This window comes from Artemia franciscana, chromosome 11 (genome assembly GCF_032884065.1).
Source record: "Artemia franciscana chromosome 11, ASM3288406v1, whole genome shotgun sequence".
Classification (NCBI taxonomy): domain Eukaryota; kingdom Metazoa; phylum Arthropoda; class Branchiopoda; order Anostraca; family Artemiidae; genus Artemia; species Artemia franciscana.
In genome coordinates this window covers 5549384-5568377 of record NC_088873.1, presented here as the reverse complement: position 1 = coordinate 5568377, position 18994 = coordinate 5549384, and the positions used below count along the sequence as shown (strand labels likewise).

The window sequence follows — 18994 nt, the reverse complement described above, 5'->3', positions numbered from 1 at the left end:
ATAATTATGGAAATCAAGCGCCCAGAACGCATTATTTTAAATGGTTTCCAACCAAACCGAAATAACAACTAAAATATTTAATTACAATATAAATATATTGTAGTTTATCTTTATCACGCTAAGCTGATTATCACTGAGCACACAATAAAATACAGAAGGAAACCGGTGCCAAAAACCATAGACCAAAAAGTTGAGCCTGGTGGTTGTAAGAGATAAGTACCAAAATTAGTATAAAAGGATGGTTCCTCCCGGTCTCTCATTTGTACTTATATACTATTTTTTGTCGGGTCTGGGGTGTCCTGTGTCGCCTGATTTGAGTTGATCAAAGGTGGTAATTTGCATCAGCTCCCTTTTTTTCATTTCTATTGATTCCTTCCTTTTTTCCTCTTCCCTTGTTTTCGCACCAGGGAACCCACAAGAGTGGAATATCCAGTAGTATCCAGGAATATCCAGTAATATTCAGTAAATAGTGGAATAATTTTATGTTTTTTTGTGGTTCTAGATACCTTGTAAATGAGCAAACTTGAACTTGAAGGGACTTTTTCGGCCCTTGGTCTGAACTATGTCAGAGTTGTTTTGACCTCTATTAAAATTACTGCAGTCAAATTAACAAAAATATTATTAATTAATTAATTAACAAACTTATTTTCATACTCAGAAGATTGGTGAGCTTTCGAGCTGGTCATAATAGTGACATAGTAGCTATTTCCTCGATTTTAAGATGCCCCATACTTTTGAAAAGGCTAATAGATAAAAAAAAATTAAAGATTGAATAGATTAAGAATCTTTAAACAAATTAAGCATTGTGGGGAATTTTCATTTTCCTTTTCATTTCATTTTCTTATCTTTTCGTTTTCTATTTCATTAATTATGCAGTGTTTAAACTTCTGATTAGTTTATTTGACACCTTCTTCATAAATATTGGTTGACCTCTACCCTAAAATTTAACCACATAATCCCACCATCAATTTGGGCTTAAACTATCGATTCTCTTGTGGTTCTTTCCAAACACGAAGAAGAAGAAAAGCTTCAAATCGGCAACCCTGACACAACCCTTGTTACACGACCCTTGACACAACCCTTGTTATTAACTTGGACACTACATGCTAAGCATTAAATGAAATTGGTAGTTTCACTTTCGCCATGAAAATGGACGATTCTGTTTCCCCAGCCAATTCAATCAGAAAAAAAAGGTTTTGCCGGTCCTCTCTCCCACATCCCAAATGTCGATATTTTTGTAATTTTCCTGGAAATTCTGAGAGATTTTTTTCTTCAAAATAAACTGTCTCGGCTTATTTTCTTAACAAAACAGAACCAGCGTACATGCCGGATGAGACTATATAGCATACAGCTTTGAGGGCAATGAGGATACATGGGTATCCTCATGTGTGTACATGGCCCAAAAATCCAAATTTTCACACATTTTTAGCAAAGTTATCACTAACGTTACCATTGGAAAGTAGTCTGGCAAAAAAAACTAAACCCCTACGCACATAAATATTTTCAACCATTTTTTGGGAAGGGGCATTTGCTCTACCCCTTGATTTTGAGCAACCCTTTTTGAGATATTTTCACTGAAAATGCCTCTTTTTTGAATTTTCACAGAAAAAACTGAAAGAAACACCAAATTGCTCCTCATTAGATTTCGAAAATACATTTTCCACATCCCCCATCCCGCATCACCGACATGGCACACCGTCATGACGAATATGACGGAACCCAGGGAAAACTAACGCTTGTGTCCTCCTTCAAGTACAGATTCGGAAGAAAGCAAGTGATTATCCCTTCTCACACCTCCTTTATTTTGAAGATAAGCCAAGCTAATCATTCTAGCAGAGATTTCCATGTATCAATTTTGACAGAATAAGCTGTCGCAGACTACTTCGAGGCAGGTTTTCAAACCTTTAGCCATACCAGATAAAATCTCGAAGCAGCCTCCCTTCTCCTCATTTTACTCTCTAAAATTAGGAGTGAGCTATTCTTTGAGAAATTGCGTATTGGTGAGAATTTTCCTTTTTTAAAATCACCTTGTTCATTAATTTTGACACTTTTAAACTTCTAATCAGTTTATTTAACACCTTCTTTCATAAAGACTGAATGACCTCTATTAGGTTTATAACTGTTCCAATTTTAGGCTTTAATTACATAATAACGCCGCCAAATAGGACCTAAGGGATCGATTCTCTTATTATTCTCTTCCAAACGCAACGAAGGAGAGCTCCGAATTGGTGACCCAGACACCATGATTATTAAATTGGACACTAACTGCCAAGCATGAAAATTTACAGTTTCACTTTCACCATGGAAAAATTTCGTTTTCCCCAATTGTTTGTAAAAAAAAAATTCTACACATATAAAACCAAGGTTTTACTGGTACAACCTACCCCTTCTCCTATCTCAACATTTTCGTAATTTTTCTTAAAAAAAAACTAACAAACAAACAGAACAATCTATTTTACTAAGTCAACTGTTCTGGCCTTTATTTTAGTTTACCCCCCCCCTCCAAAAAATAAGAAAAAACAAAACATGGGTACATACCAGATAACGCACACCTTTCTTACGGAAAAAGAGGGTAGAAGGCCTAAAAATCATTATGCTCCTACATTTATAGCGGATTTACGACTATACTTACTATTAGAAAGGGTTCCTTCGAATATACCCTAAAGCCCTGTCTTCATTATGGCTTTTTCAGGCTAAGTCAGTTGAGTAAAAATGTTTTTTTCTTCATCAGAAAACAGACTTTTCTGAAAAAAGGCCACTTCAAATGCGCCTGATTTGCCTATTTGAGCATTAAAAAAGTAATAATAGTGACTGAGGCTGCCTGAAAAAGTTAAAAAAAAAAACACGGGCGACTTCGCCTGAAAAAAAACCATAATGAGGACACAGAATAAGCGAAAAGAAACCCATTAAACCCAACGCACAAGTTTGTCTTCACCCATTTCTGGTCTTAGGCACCAGATATCGCCTGTCCATAATTCTGTAACCCACTGGCGCTTCAAAGCACACAAATTCCTACAACACCACTTGAATTTTTCAGACATGGTAGGGCTTGCTCCATGGCATCATTGGAACTATCAAAATAACCCACTGATTTCCTTGGACCACAGGCCCATGAGAAAAAACATACGATTTTTATAAACACACGCAATTCAAGAATTATTCAAGATTTTTGGCGATTCGAGAATTGTTCAAGGCTCACCGCAGAAGAAAATTAAAACAAAATTTGCATAAAAATTTCGGTAGATTTATTCCGTATGTGAATGGTTACCACCCCCCCCAATACCTTGCTCTGTACGCTAAAGCTATTATCACCTTTTAAAACCTCCCTATTCTAATTAAACGGCCGCTGTGTTTCAGTAGCCGTTCTAAAAAAACTGGGACAAACAGTCAAAGTTTTAGCGTAAAGAACAAGGTATTGAGGGGGGGGAACCCTTCATATATATCATAATTTATGTTCGTTATGAGTTTTAATGTTGCTGCTCCTTACTCTCAGTTAAAAAAAACTTGTTTTTTTTAATTTAATTTCTGATCGTTTTTTAAATGATGCCAGTAAATCTGGCTCATCTTCCATGAAATTTACCCCCCCCCCCCCACGGAAAACTCTTCCTTGAAAATTTTATCCAACGTAAAGTGCACCCTCCCCAGTCAAATTCCCTCCAGGCAGTTTCATCCTCACTGAAAATCCTCCCTCCCCAACAAGTTGCTTGCGGACGACTCAGTCTGAAAAATTCTCCTTACCTGAACAAGACTTTAATCTGTATTCAGTTTCTCGATAACTCCAGAAATGCCCTCTTCCGTAGAAATTATTTCCGGGAAATCAAAACAGGTGGAAAATAGCCCCCGGATAATTTCCCCGGAACATCTCCACAATTTGGCAAACAGAATGTAAGACAATCAAAAAGATTTTCGCATAGTAATTATTTCAATACCCCTCCCCGTGTAACATTTCCCCTGGAAAATTCACCCCCCAGAAACTCCCCTCCTCAAAGATGATCCCCCTACAGAGATCCACCCAAGGCACACCCTCCCACCCAAAAAAAAATGTCTGCATACTTAACAAATGAATAACCAATAAGAAATACTATACGTAAACAATGGGTTAATTTCATAACTTACAGGCCTCTCCCCACCGACTATGGGGGGTCATTTTACACCAAAGACACAGTTATTTGCTCTTCCAACTATAATCAACAAAATGGCTATCTCAAAATTTTGATCACACAGCTTTGGGGAAGACATGGGTGTGGAAGGGGGTCAGTTACCCTCCAATCTTTTTGGTCACTTAAAAAGGGTACTAGAACTTCTAATTTCCGATCGAATGAACCCACTCCCGATTTTCTAGGACCATTATTTCAATACGATCACCTCTGAAAAATAAAACACGCATCCTTTGATCTGTCTTCTGGCAAAAATAGCAAAATTCCACATTTTTGTATATATGAGATTAAAAGTTCTACAGTAAGGTTCTCTGGTACGCTGAATGTGATGGTGTGATTTCCATGAATTTTATGGAGCGTTTCCGAAATTAGCCAAATGTTTCCGAAATTAGGCAAATGTTCTGAGGCTCGTAACTTTTGATGGTTAGCACTAAACTTAATGAATCTTATATACATAGAATCAGCATAATAAGCTGATTCCTTTGATGCATCGACTAATACTAAAATTCCGTTTTTTAGAGTTTCGGCTACTATTGACCCGAGTCGCTCGGCTTAATACTACAGAAATATTTTGTAGTATTGAGCCACCATAACTCCAATCCTTGGGCCTAATAACCTTTTTAAGTATCAGGTCCCTTGGAAATTCCTTCCAAAATTTTGACTGTGTATCAAAAAGGTACTTTGGCTGTTTTTCAAAAAAGGAAATTTTGGCTGTGTATCATAAAGGTACTGTGGGGGGTCATTTTACACCAAAGACACAGTTATTTGCTCTTCCAACTATAATCAACGAAATACCTATCTCAAAATTTTGATCAGATAACTTTGGGGATGAAATGGGCACGGGAGGGGGCCAGTTGACCTCCAATCTCTTTGGTCGCTTAAAAAGAGCGTTAAAACTTTTAATTTCCGTTCAAATGAACCCTGTTCCGATCTTCTAGGACCATTATTTCATTAAAATCACCCCTGAAAAAAAAAAATAAAAACACGCATCCTTGATCTGTCTTCTGGCAAAAATAGCAAAATTCCACATTTTTGTATATATGAGATTAAAGTTCTTCAGCAGGGTTCTCTGGTACGCTGAATATGATGATGGGATTTTCATTACGATTTCTTGAATTTTAGGGGATGTTTCCTCCCTATTTCCGAAATTAGGCAAATGTTATGAGGCTCGTAAATTTTGATGGTTAGCACTAAACTTAATGAATCTTATGTATTTAGAATCAGCATAATAAGCTGATTTTATGTATCGACTTATATAAAAATTCCGTTTTTTAGAGTTTCTGTTACTATTGAGCCGAGTCGCTCGACTCAATACTACGGAGAAATATTCTGTAGTGTTGAGCCACCATCCTCGTCTCAATAGTACAGAAATATTATGTAGTGTTGAGCCACCATAACTCCAATCATTGGGCCTAATAATTCTTTTAAGTGTCAGATCCCTTGGAAATTCCCTCCAAAATTTTGGCTGTGTATCAAAAAGATACTTTGCGTAAGAAGCCTAATAAAAAACGTCAAATAAAAAACGTCAAATAAGATGGTTTCTAAATGCTCAAGAGTAAAATGTTTGTCAACAGAACTCTTTGCCAGTAAAACGTCTTTTTCAAAGTATAGAGGATAGATATATACAATACATTAAAAATATTTTAGAAAATCAGACACACTTTGATCTTTACCTTTACGATATTCATCATAGTAAAAAAAAATATCCTTATGAATTGTATTTAAAAAGTCATTTGCAAGGCATAAGTTAAAATTCCAAACGACCTGACTGGTTGGCTGAAAAAAACAATTTTGACAATTTGCTAAGCAATTAAATAAAAAAAAAACAAGAGTTTTTTTAACTGAAAGTAAGGAGCGCATTAGAACTTAAAACGAACAGAAATTACTCCGTGTATGAAAGGAGCTGTTCCCTCCTCAACGTCCCGCTCTTTACGCTAAAGTTTGACTAAATTTAGCGTAAAGAGCGGGACGTTGAGGAGGGAACAGGAGGACCAATGCTGGTCCTTACTTTCAGTGGAAAAAACTTTTTCATATTTATTTTTTCACTGTTCTTTTTTAAATAATGCTAGAAAATCCTGCGCCCCCTTCATGGAATTTCTCTTCTCCCATGACAAATTCCTCCAAGGGAAATCCTCCCACGTAGCTCCCTCCCCTCAACCCCTCCCCCCGACTGCAAAAGTTTGACTCTTTCTCTCAACTCGATTTTTTAAAACAGTAAAATATTTTAGCGTAAAGAGCGGGGCGTTGATGAGGAAGCAGCCCCTTTCATATACGAAGTAATTTCTGTTCGTTTTAAGTTTTGATGTCGCCCCTTACTTTCAGTTAAAAAACTTGTTTTTTTATTTAATTTCTGAACGTTATTGAATCAATGCATGTTTTGATTTTGGCTCTCCACAGATGAATAATTAAAACGAAATTTACCTATTTTTTTGGCTAATTGGCTTTCTCATAGTTTTGATCGTATGATTTTGAGAAAAAAGGAGCGGAGGAGGAGGCCTAGTTGCCCTCCGATTTTTGGTTACTTAAAAAGGCAACTAGAACTTTTAATTTTTTACGAATGTTTTTATTATTAAAATATATACGTAACTTAAAAATTAGCTTACGCAACGGACTTTTGTATTCTCATGTTTTTATTACGTATATGAGGGGGTTCAACCCCTGGTCAGTACCTCGCTCTTTACACTAAAGCTTAAATTTTGACTTCCTTAAGAATGACCCCTGAATCACAAAAGCCGTAGAATAAATAGTTGAAATTACAAAAATACTTTAGCATAAAGAGCAAGGTATTAGGAGGAGGTGAGCCCCTCATATGCGTGATAATTTCTGTTTGTTTTAAGTTTTAATGCTGCTCCTTACTTCCAGTTGAAAAAAAAACTTTTCAATATTTATTTTTACATTTTTTTAAATAATGCTAGAAAATCCTGCGCTCCGTTCATGGAAATTTTCTTCTCCATGACAAATTCCTCGATGAAAAGTTCCCCCACCATATCCCTCTCTTCTCAACCCCTCCCCCAACCAAAAATCCCCCTGAAAACGCCTGTACACTTCCCAATAACCATTACTATATGTAAGCACTGGTCAAAGTTTGTAACTTGTAGCCCCTCCCAGGGGGACTCTGGGGGAGTAAGTCGTCCCCAAAGACATAGTTATAAGGTTTTTCGACTACGCTGAATAAAATGGCTATCTCAGAATTCTGATCCGGTGACTTTGGGAAAATAATTAGCGTGGGAGGGGGCCTAGGTGCCCTCCAATTTTTTTGGTCATTTAAAAAGGGCACTAGAACTTTTCATTTCCGTTAGAATGAGCCCTCTCGCAACATTCTAGGACCACGGGTCGATACGATCACCCCTGGGAAAAAAACAAACAAAAAAAACAAAAAAATAAAAAAACAAGAAAACAAACAAACAAATAAACACTCATCCGTGATCTGCCTTCTGGCAAAAAATAAAGAATTCCACATTTTTGTAGATAGGAGCTTGAAACTTCTACAGTAGGGTTCTCTGATACGCTGGATCTGATGGTGTGATTTTCGTTAAGATTCAATGACTTTTAGGGGGTGTTTCCCCCTATTTTCTAAAATAAGGCAAAATTTTCTCAGGCTTGTAACTTTTGATGGGTAAGATTAAACTTGATGAAACATATATATTTAATATCCGCATTAAAATGCAATTCTTTTGATGTAGCTATTGGTATCAAAATTCCATTTTCTAGAGTTTTGGTTAGTATTGAGCCGGTTTGCTCCTTACTACAGTTTGTTACCACGAACTGTTTGAAACGCTGGTAAAAGTTTGTAGCTTGCAGCCCTTCCCCCGGGGACTGTGGGGGAGTAAGTCAGCCCCAAAGACATAGTTATTTTGTTTTTCGTCTATGCTGAATAAAATGGCTATCTCAAAATTTTGATCCGTTGACTTTGGAAAAACAATGAGCGTGGGAGGGGACCTAGGTGCCTTCCAATTTTTTGGTCACTTAAAAAGGGCACTAGAACTTTTAATTTCCGTTAGAATGAGCCCTCTCGCGACATTCTAGTACCTCTTGCTCGGTACGATCACACATGAAAAAAAAAACAAACAAAAACAAACAAATAAACAAAAATGCTAAGTTCCTTACTGGCAAAAAATACTGAGTTCCACATTTTTGTAGATAGGAGCTTGAAACTTCTACAGTAGGGTTCTCTGATACGCTGAATGCGATGGTGGGATTCTGTTAAGATTCTATGACTTTTAGGGGGTGTTTCTCCCTATTTTCCAAAACAAGACAAATTTTCTCAGGCTCGTAACTTTTGATGAGTATGACTAAATTTGATGAAACTTACATTTTTAAAATCACATAAAAATTCGATTCTTTTGATGTATCTATTGGTATCAAAATTTCGTTTTTTAGAGTTTCGTTTACTATTGAGTTTCGTTATTACTATTAATTCTGAAATTAGAAAAAAATGAGTTATTTTTAACTTACGAAGGAGTGATCGGATCTTAATGAAATTTGATGTTTGGATTGATATCGTGTCTCAGAGTTCTTATTTGAAATCCCGACCAAATAATAAGGTGTCGCTCCTTACTACAGTTCGTTACCACGAACTGTCTGAAAAAGTCATAACGAATCTTCTTTGACCCGTTAGTACGGGTCGATACCCGCTTTAACCGTTAGTGTCCGTTACTCGTTGATGTTTCATTTCATTTGGCTGTGAAACAATATTTTGCAGTAAAAATGTAGCAAAAAATTGGTAAAAATTTTGCAGTCCGAATTGTGACAAAAATGTTCATCAGGGCGCGTAAGCCACTACCTGCCTAACACTTCCTAATAGCCAATCGGATACACAAAAAACGACTAAAATGAAGAGAAAAAGAGGGTCTAAAACTACACTCTTAAGGTTTTTTTTCGAACGCGAGACTTTTTTTCTACTCCCCACCTTTTAACAAGTATGACTTTTTTGTGTTTTCTTTGTGATTGCAAAGAATCATAATTCGGCTTTCACTTGAGTGCTATGATAGCTATTTAAATAAACGACTTCGAACATAAATACTTGGCTATACAAATTTTGGCTATATGCGCATCTATTTAAAATCCTTAATATAAATTATTGGATAACTTTTTTCTTTTTTATTAATGCTCCCTGAATATTGCATTTGTAAACAGTATTCCTTTTCACCTTAACTTTTTTTAAACGAAATTATAGAGAGAAGAGGGGGGAAATGTTGATATCTCATAAATAAATCACAAGGAAAACGTGCCTCATCATGAATTCTAAAACTTTTAGCACCCGTATGTATGTGCAAGGGGAGATATTGAATAACAGATATACGATCACATCCTCAGCTCAGAAATGCGGAAATATAAATCTGCTACAAACTTCAGCTTTTCTTCTGACAGGATTGCAAATAACGATTACGCTTTAATTGTGTCCTGAAAATTTGATTGGTTTCTGGTAAAAATGACATTTGACACAGAGTAATAACAAAAAAGAAAAGCAGAAAACTTTAGCTTTTTTTAATAAAAAAAAATTCAATTTCGACATGGAGTTTTTCTATTCAATGTCGAAAATTTAAATAAGATTTTTCCCGGATGAAAAATGACTTCACCAGATCTGCCATTCAAGATCAAACTAGTTCATGTGTATGTTTCCCCACTTCCAGCGCAGAGCGATTGCGCATGGAATCTGATAGAGAAATCAATATCACAAATACCTCAACATTATCTACTTTTACCTAAGATGGAGAATTTTATTTTCGAGAAAAAAAACTTATGAGGAAGTTCCAAGAAAAACGTTTTGAATATATACGGCCATCCCCTAAAAGTGGTCCAAAGCCCCCCACCCCTTTAAAAAATGACTTTTAAAAAACTCACAAATAGCTCAACATTATCTATTTTTATTTTAGATGGAAATATTAATTTTCGAAAAAAAACTTATGAGAAAATTTCAAGAAATACGTTTTGAATATATACGGCAATCCCAAAAAAGTGATCCACAGCCCACCCCCCCCCCCCCCACAAAAAAGAACTACAATGTACATTGACTCCTTTCCACTCCCATGACAAAACCTCCATCCTCTCCGAAACCTACTCCAAGGGTCAGACTTGGTTTGCACACATCATGGTGATGCTTTCAAAACTCCTGGCATTACATAGAGAAGTTTCTCATTAACATTGAGGAAATAAGAAGATGAAACAGTTCGTGGTAACGAACTGCAAGTAAATAGCGACCCGGAAGTAATCAAAACTCTAAAAAACGGAATTTTGATACCAATAAATAATTTGCCTTATTTTCAAAAAAAAGGGGAAAACCCCTAAAAGTCGTAGAATCTTATGAAAATCACAACAACAGATTCAGCACATCAGAGAACACTACTGTAGAGGTTTCAAACTCATAACTACAAAAATATGGAATTTCGTTTTATTTTTCAGAAGAAAAATCACAGATGCGTGTTTATTTGTTGTTTTTCTTTTTTTTTCTAGGGGGGGTCGTATCAACCCAGTGGTCCTAGAATATCGCAAGAGGGCTCATTCGAACGCAAACTAAAAGTTCTAGTTCCCTTTTTAAGTGGCCAAAAAATTTGTGGGCAATTAGGCCCCCTCCCACGCTTGTTATTTTCTCTAAGACACTCGATCAAAATCCTGAGATAGCCATTTTGTTCAGCATAGACAAAATTTCTAATAACTATGTCTTTGATGATGACTTAATCCCCCAAAGTCCCGGGGGAAGGGCTGAAAGTTATGAGCTTTGCCCATTGTTTACATATAGTATTGGTTATTGGGAGGTATACAGACGTTCACGCGAGTCAGGGGAGGGGATTACGTGGGAGGATCTTTCCAGGGAGGAATTTTTCATGAGCGAAGGGAATTTTCCATTTCTCAGCATTATTGAAAAACGATTAGAAATTAATTAAAAAGAACAAGTTTTTTCAACTGAAAGTAAGGAACCTCATTAACTCTTAAAACGAGCAGAAATTATTACATATATGAGAGGATTTATCCCCTCGTCAATACCTCGCTCTTTACGCTAAAGTTTTTTTTAGTACTTTCAAAAGGACTATTTATTCTAACTAAATGGCCTTTGTGATTCAGGGGTAATTCTTAAAGAACTGGAACAAAATTCGAACTTATCGTAAAGAGCGAGGTATTTAGTAGGGGGCAACCCCCCTCATACACGTAATAATTCCTGTTCGTTATAAGTTTTAATGTTGCTCCTTACTTTCAGTTGAAAAAACTTGTTTGTTTGTTTTTCTTTAAGGACAAGTATGACTTACGACATTTCTATAGCGGGTTACTTAGTAAATACAATTTGTTTATTTATTATCTTAAAGCTATTGTTTAAGGGTAAACCAATAGACTACGAGCATGAACGCAGAAAAAAATCAGTAAAAGAGGAAAAGCGGATTTTGAGATACACCAAGGATTTTTGACTTTGTTTTAAAGCAAGGCCATATCCAGGGGTTAGGGTTAAAATTCCCCTAAAAAACTGTTTTTTCCGACTCGCTACAACGTAACAAAAATACATATTAACAATTTTGATGACAAAATACTACCTACACTGAAAGATAATTTTAAGAAAAAAGAGGACAAAGCAAAATTTAAATAAAACGTTCATAGAAAGAAAGACATAAATTTGTTTTAAGGTGGTAGGAGAAAAGGCTGACCATATGAACAAAAAAACAGATGGGAAGATGAAGAAAAAAAATGCAACTATTTTCCTCGGGAAGGAGGGGGGAGTACGACACGACAAAACAACATTTTTGAGTTTTCATTTTCCAATTTTTTCGTGAAAGACTGCTGAATACTAGGGGAGGGGAATCCATTCTTCTCGTGTGTGAAGGCACAGATGTAGTATCAGTCTATGATTTACGACAGGCAGTAATAAACTATACGAAGCTGAAAGAAATGAATTCTGATTCAAACGATAAGGGTAAGAACATGCCTGTCAAAATGCAATTTCAAAATACAGAAATGGGTGGCCGCTGAAGTGCAAAAAAGATAATGAAAACAAGTGGTAAAAGCAATAGGAAAAATTAGAGAACTTTTACTATGGGGGAAAGGGTTCGAAAAACGACGTTTCATGGATTATATTTTTCTACTTTCCCATCGATACTACTTGGCTAGTATTACGGTCCACCTTCCCGTGCGCCGGTATGATTTAGACTGTTTATTTATGCAGTTCATAATATGAAATATTCAAAGATAAAAAATAATACTTTAGAGATATGGCTCAGAATATGAAAATAAAATCAAAAGACAGTTTAGAGCAGTTTCGTTATATAAAGTCAATACAAAAATGATAAATATATGTGTTAACAAGAAGCCAAATAATAAGAGCCGAAGGATGTTTGTCAACGGCTTCATCAAATTGCATCTGATTACAATGTCAACATTTGATTCATTATTTGCTTTGGCTTAGCTCTTCGATCATTATGTCTCAACTTCAATTTTCAATCGTTGTCTGTGTCAGCAGCTGTAAACCAGAAGGACCCACGCTTGGAGACTGGCACGCGCATGTCCAGATATGGCCTAAACTCGATATCCTCTTCGCATGTCTGTGACAGGTCGGCGGAACGAGTCGGAAGTGGTCCCAAGTGTGGAATCGTAAACCCTTTGAATGTTTACACAGCCCAAGTGTTGTCCAAATTGGCAGCAAATGTAGCCACTATAAAAGGTCTGATGCGCGCTTTTGTCGAATGACGCAAAACAGTGGTGTCAAATTGAAGCGTCATTTTAATTAACTAAGCGTCATCAATAATTAATTGTTACGGTATTCTAGACTTAAAATATACACAATATTTAAAATGACATTAACCCTGGCTTAGCAAATCATTTTTTTTTTTTTTTCCTGACAAAAATGCCCCATACAGTGAATGCATAAAAACACTGAACTACTCATATCAAACAACTTCATCCAAATTGGCGCTGAATGAAGCCACCCTAAGAGCTTTGATACACCCTCTGTTCTATGATGCAAAGCAAAAGATTTGATATTAAAACTCTAGTTTTGTTCTCTTTTTTAAACCTACCAGCTATAACTATTCTAGTTTTGACTTAAAATATATGCCAAATTTAAATGGCATTAATCCTGGATCAGCAGAGCAGCATTTTTTTAGGCACCTCAGACACAACGGATGGAGCACCGTTGGGATGGGGGAGGAGTATACGCAGTTGTGTTGGCCTCGGGTTGCTTGGTGTTACAGTGAGTTGTTAGTAGTAGTAGTAATAAAAATAAGATTTCCCAGTGGTTTAGCTAAAAGGCAAGGGGGTACGCTAGACTTTCGTTTGATCATGGGTTGGGTTGCCATTTATATATTTCTCATGAGAGATAGGCCCACTTGCGCTGTTACGCGAGGAGGTAGCACTGCTCTAGCATTTCTCCTGGCGCTAAAAATCCTACCCATGCTGCTGCCTCCCCCTAGTTTCCACAATATGATGGCCGTGAGTTTTACTATTTCCTAACCACAACAAAAAAAAAGGCTAACCACAATAGCCAAAGCCTAGTCATGTAAGACAATTAAAGTATATTAATGACATGAACAACGCTCACATGGAGTCATCAAACAAAGTGGTAATTGAGAGACAATTTACCTGTAATTTTGCCAATGGTATAATGTCGCAATTGTTAGGTTTATGCCAAACAGTTTTCTGTGATGATGCATTGTAGTAGTAAAAACGCGTAGTGTTTGGGTCAAACAATTCCCACCATTGATTCTCATTGGTTTTCTTCCTGAAATAACAATCTAAATCAGACCTTTTCTAAATATGCCGTCTATATGAAGCCAGAGTAATCATCAAATGTTACAATAACCTCTATTTCTTATGGAGTTTCTCACGACCGACATTTTGCGATTTATTTGATGAGAATATTTCACGCAGCTGATTTCATCAAAATTGGCAATTTCTGACAACAGTGGCAATCTTTAAGGGAAACACAATGAAATTCAGAAAATTACTTTTGAACAATCTAAAACCCTTACTTATCTCAACCCTAAACTTGGTTTTTCCTTAATTGAAGTTTTCCTGGATTTTACCAATCAATTACCATTTTTCATTGTATTTTGTTATTCATTTCGCAGTAAGGCATCATTTCTTTATGATGATCACTTAGACAAATTTATATAAATTGTATAAATTTCTCTACAGTGATGATGATATAGGCTATAATCGGCAAGACGAACCAAGGAAGGGAGAAAAATAAACATTCATAGCCTACTACGTTATAATAATCTAGGCAACGAAGAATAGTAATTTGTTGGTAAATTCAAGGAAATTTCCAAAAACTAAAATTTTAGGAGTGACATAATTAAGTAGTTTTCAGAATGCAACAGGGTTTCCTTATGAAGAGGTTGGCCTTAAAGATTACCGGATAAAAAATGCTTGCATATTTCTTCAACCTCTGGCTAGACACATGATGGATAGAGGGAGTTCACCATCTCCCCATGAATGTTCGGAGGATCCAATTTAAGGGAATTTTTAGATAAACGAATTTAAACCTTCAAAAATCAAAGCATTTGCACTGAAAATAGAGGGTGAAAAATTCCACTTGCTTAGATGGGGGGGGGCTCGTTATACAGAGTTTGGTCCGATTTTAGAATACTTGAAATGAATATCTATAGAAAATACAGAGCCATTTCAACTTTTTATACGAGATTCCAGCTCAAAGGGAATGTTTTGGCGGTTGCTCAAATTTGGCATTTATGCCCAAAACTGCACTTGTTAAAGCACCAGACGCCTATGACATCATAAGAGAGCAATTAAACAGTACCTCACTTTTCTTAAAGTAGGTCAATTTCAGGTCTAATCTACAGTTTTTGGGTTTTTTTCAAAATAAAGAACATTTATGTAAACCCAGATTGGGAAACAAAACCTAGAACATAATAATTCATCTATTATTACTGTAATAATAATAGTAAAATAATATATTTTGCTCTGTTTATAAACGTTAAGATGTTGTTACTGAAGAGAAAATAAAAGGAACGAATAAAATACATACAAACAAATACAGCATATGACAAAAACAAGAAAACGAAAAACAAATTTACACATTATTCAAGACAAATATAACAGAGGAAATCAGAAAATGAAAACACCTCTGACCAATCATGAGAGTTTTTCTACGAAAAGTTTATCAATTTGTTTTCAAAACTAACTAATTATTCGTACGCCGATTACTTATTTTTGCTCCTATATCAACTTTTTCTGTAACTTAATGTACAATTCTAAGCAGAGCTCGATTCTAGTTCAGCTGCCTACGTAACGGACGAAATTTCCTCCACACGTTTGATAACGCGAAGTCTTTAGCTTATGCTAGTGTGAATAATTCTACGGCGCAAGTTTTTTTTATCTAGTTTAATGAGAATACCAACTGATTTAATCAATTTTTAATGATAACATCCGACATAAATATATTGTTCTAAATTTGTCATGTCTTCAGGGAATGACTCTCATTAGTTTTACTTTAATTTGTATAAACGTTTCCCATATTTCATCTTTTCATGACTGAAAGTTTCTGATATTTAACGAGCAGCTATACAGATCAACCTGCTTCTTTTTCATTTTTTTTTCTTTTTCGTTATATTCAAAGACATCTGATTGCACTGAAATCCAAAAGATGAAGTACCAGTGGCGTCTACGCAGGAATTTATTTCAATGGCCGTAATTGACGGGAGGGGAGGGGGCAAATCCATCAAAATATATGAAAATTATGGACACTTGAAAAGAAAATGGTATTTCAGGGGGCCTTCCAAACGCGCATGATGTAACTTAATTGGCAATCCAAAATATAAAACATCCCCAGGAAATAGGAGGTTTCAAGCTAAATGTATTTTACAAAGCCTACTAACCACACTGCATACATTGGTGAATTCTACGAAATTGCTAGATGTTTCTTCTTTTTACACAGCATTGCTCAAATATCAACATTTACCACAAATTTCGAAGCTAACAAATAACAGTTTTGAGAAAAGCTTTGAATCTTTCAAAAAAATTCTCTGATGCGTTGGCTACATATTCACTTACAAATGTACAATTAAATGCTCTGATGCCCCTCCGAAGGGTTATGAACGATTAAATGGTGTCATCTAAATACGTTTTCTGATAAAGTTTTTTGTTAGCAATATGCCAGTATTTTTTTAAGCTTTGCCTCCTCCTAGAATGAAATCCTCTGTTAGATCCTGGATGAGCACGGACAACCCTCTAAAGTACTTCATTTAACATCCTGGTACCAATAAAATTGACCGAGTACACAAACTTAAAATTGTATGTACTTTTTTACACCTCCAAAAGGTCAATACCCCCAAAAGTTTAATCTGTTTGAGAATGCATTTGGTCCAATCCTTATTTTAAAAATATTCATATAAATCGCTAAAGTCAAAGGATCTTATTGAAAATCAAATAAAAAAAACAAATTTTTTTAACGGAAAATAAGGAGCGACATTAAAACTTAAAACGAACAGAAATTACTTTGTATATAAAAGAGGCTGCTTCCTCATCAACGCCCCGCTCTATACGCTAAAGTTTGAGTCTTTCTCTTAACTCCTCTTTTTAAAACAGTAAAAGACTCCCTTTTTTTAGTTTACTATTGAGCCGGGTCGCTCCTTACTACAGTTCGTTACCACAAACTGTTTGATCGTTACCACGAACTGTTTGATTACCACGTTCGTTACCTCGTTACCACGAACCATCAGATACAGCATTTCCAAGAACCCTACTATAGAAGTTTGAAGAACCTATCAATAAAAGGTGAAATTATGTATTTTTTGCTAGAAAAAATCACAGATGCGCTTTTCCCCCCAGGGATGATCGTGTCAAGCCAATGGTCCTAGGAAATTGGAAGAAAATTCATTTGACCGGAAATCAAAAGTTTTAGTGCCCTTTTTAAGTGACCAAAAAGATTGGGGGGGGGGGTCAACTACAATGTATTTTAACTAGATTGGATTCTATTTTAACTGAACCGAACAAAAATCCTGACTTAGGTCTTGAAACACACTGTTTGAGGCATAATACCCTTGACAATGGAATCTCCCCCTCCAGCTGGGTTTTAGCAGCGTAAAGTTGCAACGTTCAGTCAAAATAGAATCCCCGGAAGCTAAAATTAGCTGCCCCATACTGCTATAACTATCACTTATGATACTATATCGTGGACAATATATATGGCAATTTCTTTTCATTTACTTTAAATTAAACAGATAAGTTTACTCCGTCTGAAAAAGGTTTAGGCTGTAAAAATGCAGTTTAACCCAATCCTTATTTTCAAAATGTTTAAATAAATCGCTAAAATTAAATTTAAAAAGCAACTATGATTACTATATCCAACTATTTATGCACTGTCACATTTGGACGTGGAAAAATTTTGTTCCTCTTACCTTTGGCTTAGGTTGATTAAATAAGGAAAAAGAACTGTTTTTTCAACTGAAAGTAAAGAGCAACATTAAAACTAAGAACAAATGGAAATTATTCCGTTTATGAGGGGACGCTACCCCTTCCTCAACCCTCCCTTTGTGTTGAAGTCTTAAAGATCTTTAAACATACATTTGATTCAAGTTCAACCGTTCTTGTATTTGAAAAGTCTTTCCTAAAGAAGTGTGACAAAAAGTCAAACTTAAGCATAAAGAGCAAAGGTTGAGGAAGGGAAAGCCACTCTAACATACTGAACAATTTCTGTTAATTTTTAGCTTTTATGTTACCCCTTATATTCAGCTGAAAAATTATAGCCCTTACTCCATGAGCCGTAGGGGTTCATGCCATCCTCATAGTTATTGAACCTTTTGACTATACTGAATCAAATAATTTTTCTGAAAATTTTAGTAGAGATCCATGGAAAACAAGGGTTTTGGGAGGGGGACAGTTGTCCTCCAATCTTTTTGGTTATTTAAAAAGGCACTTGAACTTTTGAATTACGTTCAAATGATCCCTCTCCCGATCTTGCAGAACCATTGGTTCGGTATCTCACCCTTGGAAAAAAATTAAACACATTTCCGAGATCTTTCTCCTGGCAAAAACAAGAGGTAAGAGCTCATATGGCACTTGTGACGAGGCGAGAAGAGCTAAGAGCCAAGATATCATATGGTATGAGCTCTAGCAAAATTCTATGAATCAATAGATTGATTTAAAAAGGAAAATAAGAGGCTTAATGCCGGTCAGGATTTAAAATAAGAGCTCTGAGTCACCATGTCTTTCTAAATATCAAAATTCATTAAGATCCGATCACCCACTCGTAAGTTATAAATACCTAATTTTTTCCTATTTTTCCTCTCCCTTTAGCCCCCAGATGGTCGAATCTGGGAAAATGACTTTATCAAGTCAAATTGTGCAGCTCCCTGACACGCCTACCGATTTTCATCGTCCTAGCACGTCCAGAAGCACCAAACTCGCCAAATCACTGAACCCCTCCTCCCAACTCCTCCAAAGAGAGCGAATCCAGTACGATTCTGTCAATCACGTATCAAGGACATTTGTTTATTCTATCCACCAAGCTTCATCCCGATTCCTCCACTCCAAGTGTTTTTCCAAGATTTCCCCCTCCAACTCCCCCCAATGTCAAAAGATCTGGTCGGGATTTGAAATAAGAGCTCTGAGACATGAATCCCTTCTAAAAATCAAATTTCATTAAGATCCGATCATCTATTCATAAGATAAAAATACCCCAAGTTTCAAGTTTTCCAAGAACTCCGGTTTCCCCCACCAACTCCCCCCAATGTCACAGGATCTGGTCGGAATTTTAAATTAGAACTTTAAAGCACAAGATCCTTCTAAATATAAAATTTCATTAAGATCTGGTCACCGTTTCGTAAGTTACAAATACCTCAATTTTCAAAATACTCCCCCCCCCCCAATTCCACCAAAGAGAGCAGATCCGGTCCGGT

General features: G+C 36.0%; 1 protein-coding gene across 1 annotated transcript in view; it reads right to left on the bottom strand.

Moving 5' to 3' along the window:
• LOC136032725 (uncharacterized) overlaps window positions 1-18994 on the bottom strand; it is a gene marked incomplete in the record, with an annotated part of 160949 nt that overhangs the window by 110286 nt on the left and 31669 nt on the right. The window contains 1 exon segment of the mRNA XM_065713042.1: window positions 13719-13857. Within this exon segment, the coding sequence (XP_065569114.1) occupies window positions 13719-13857 (139 nt within the window).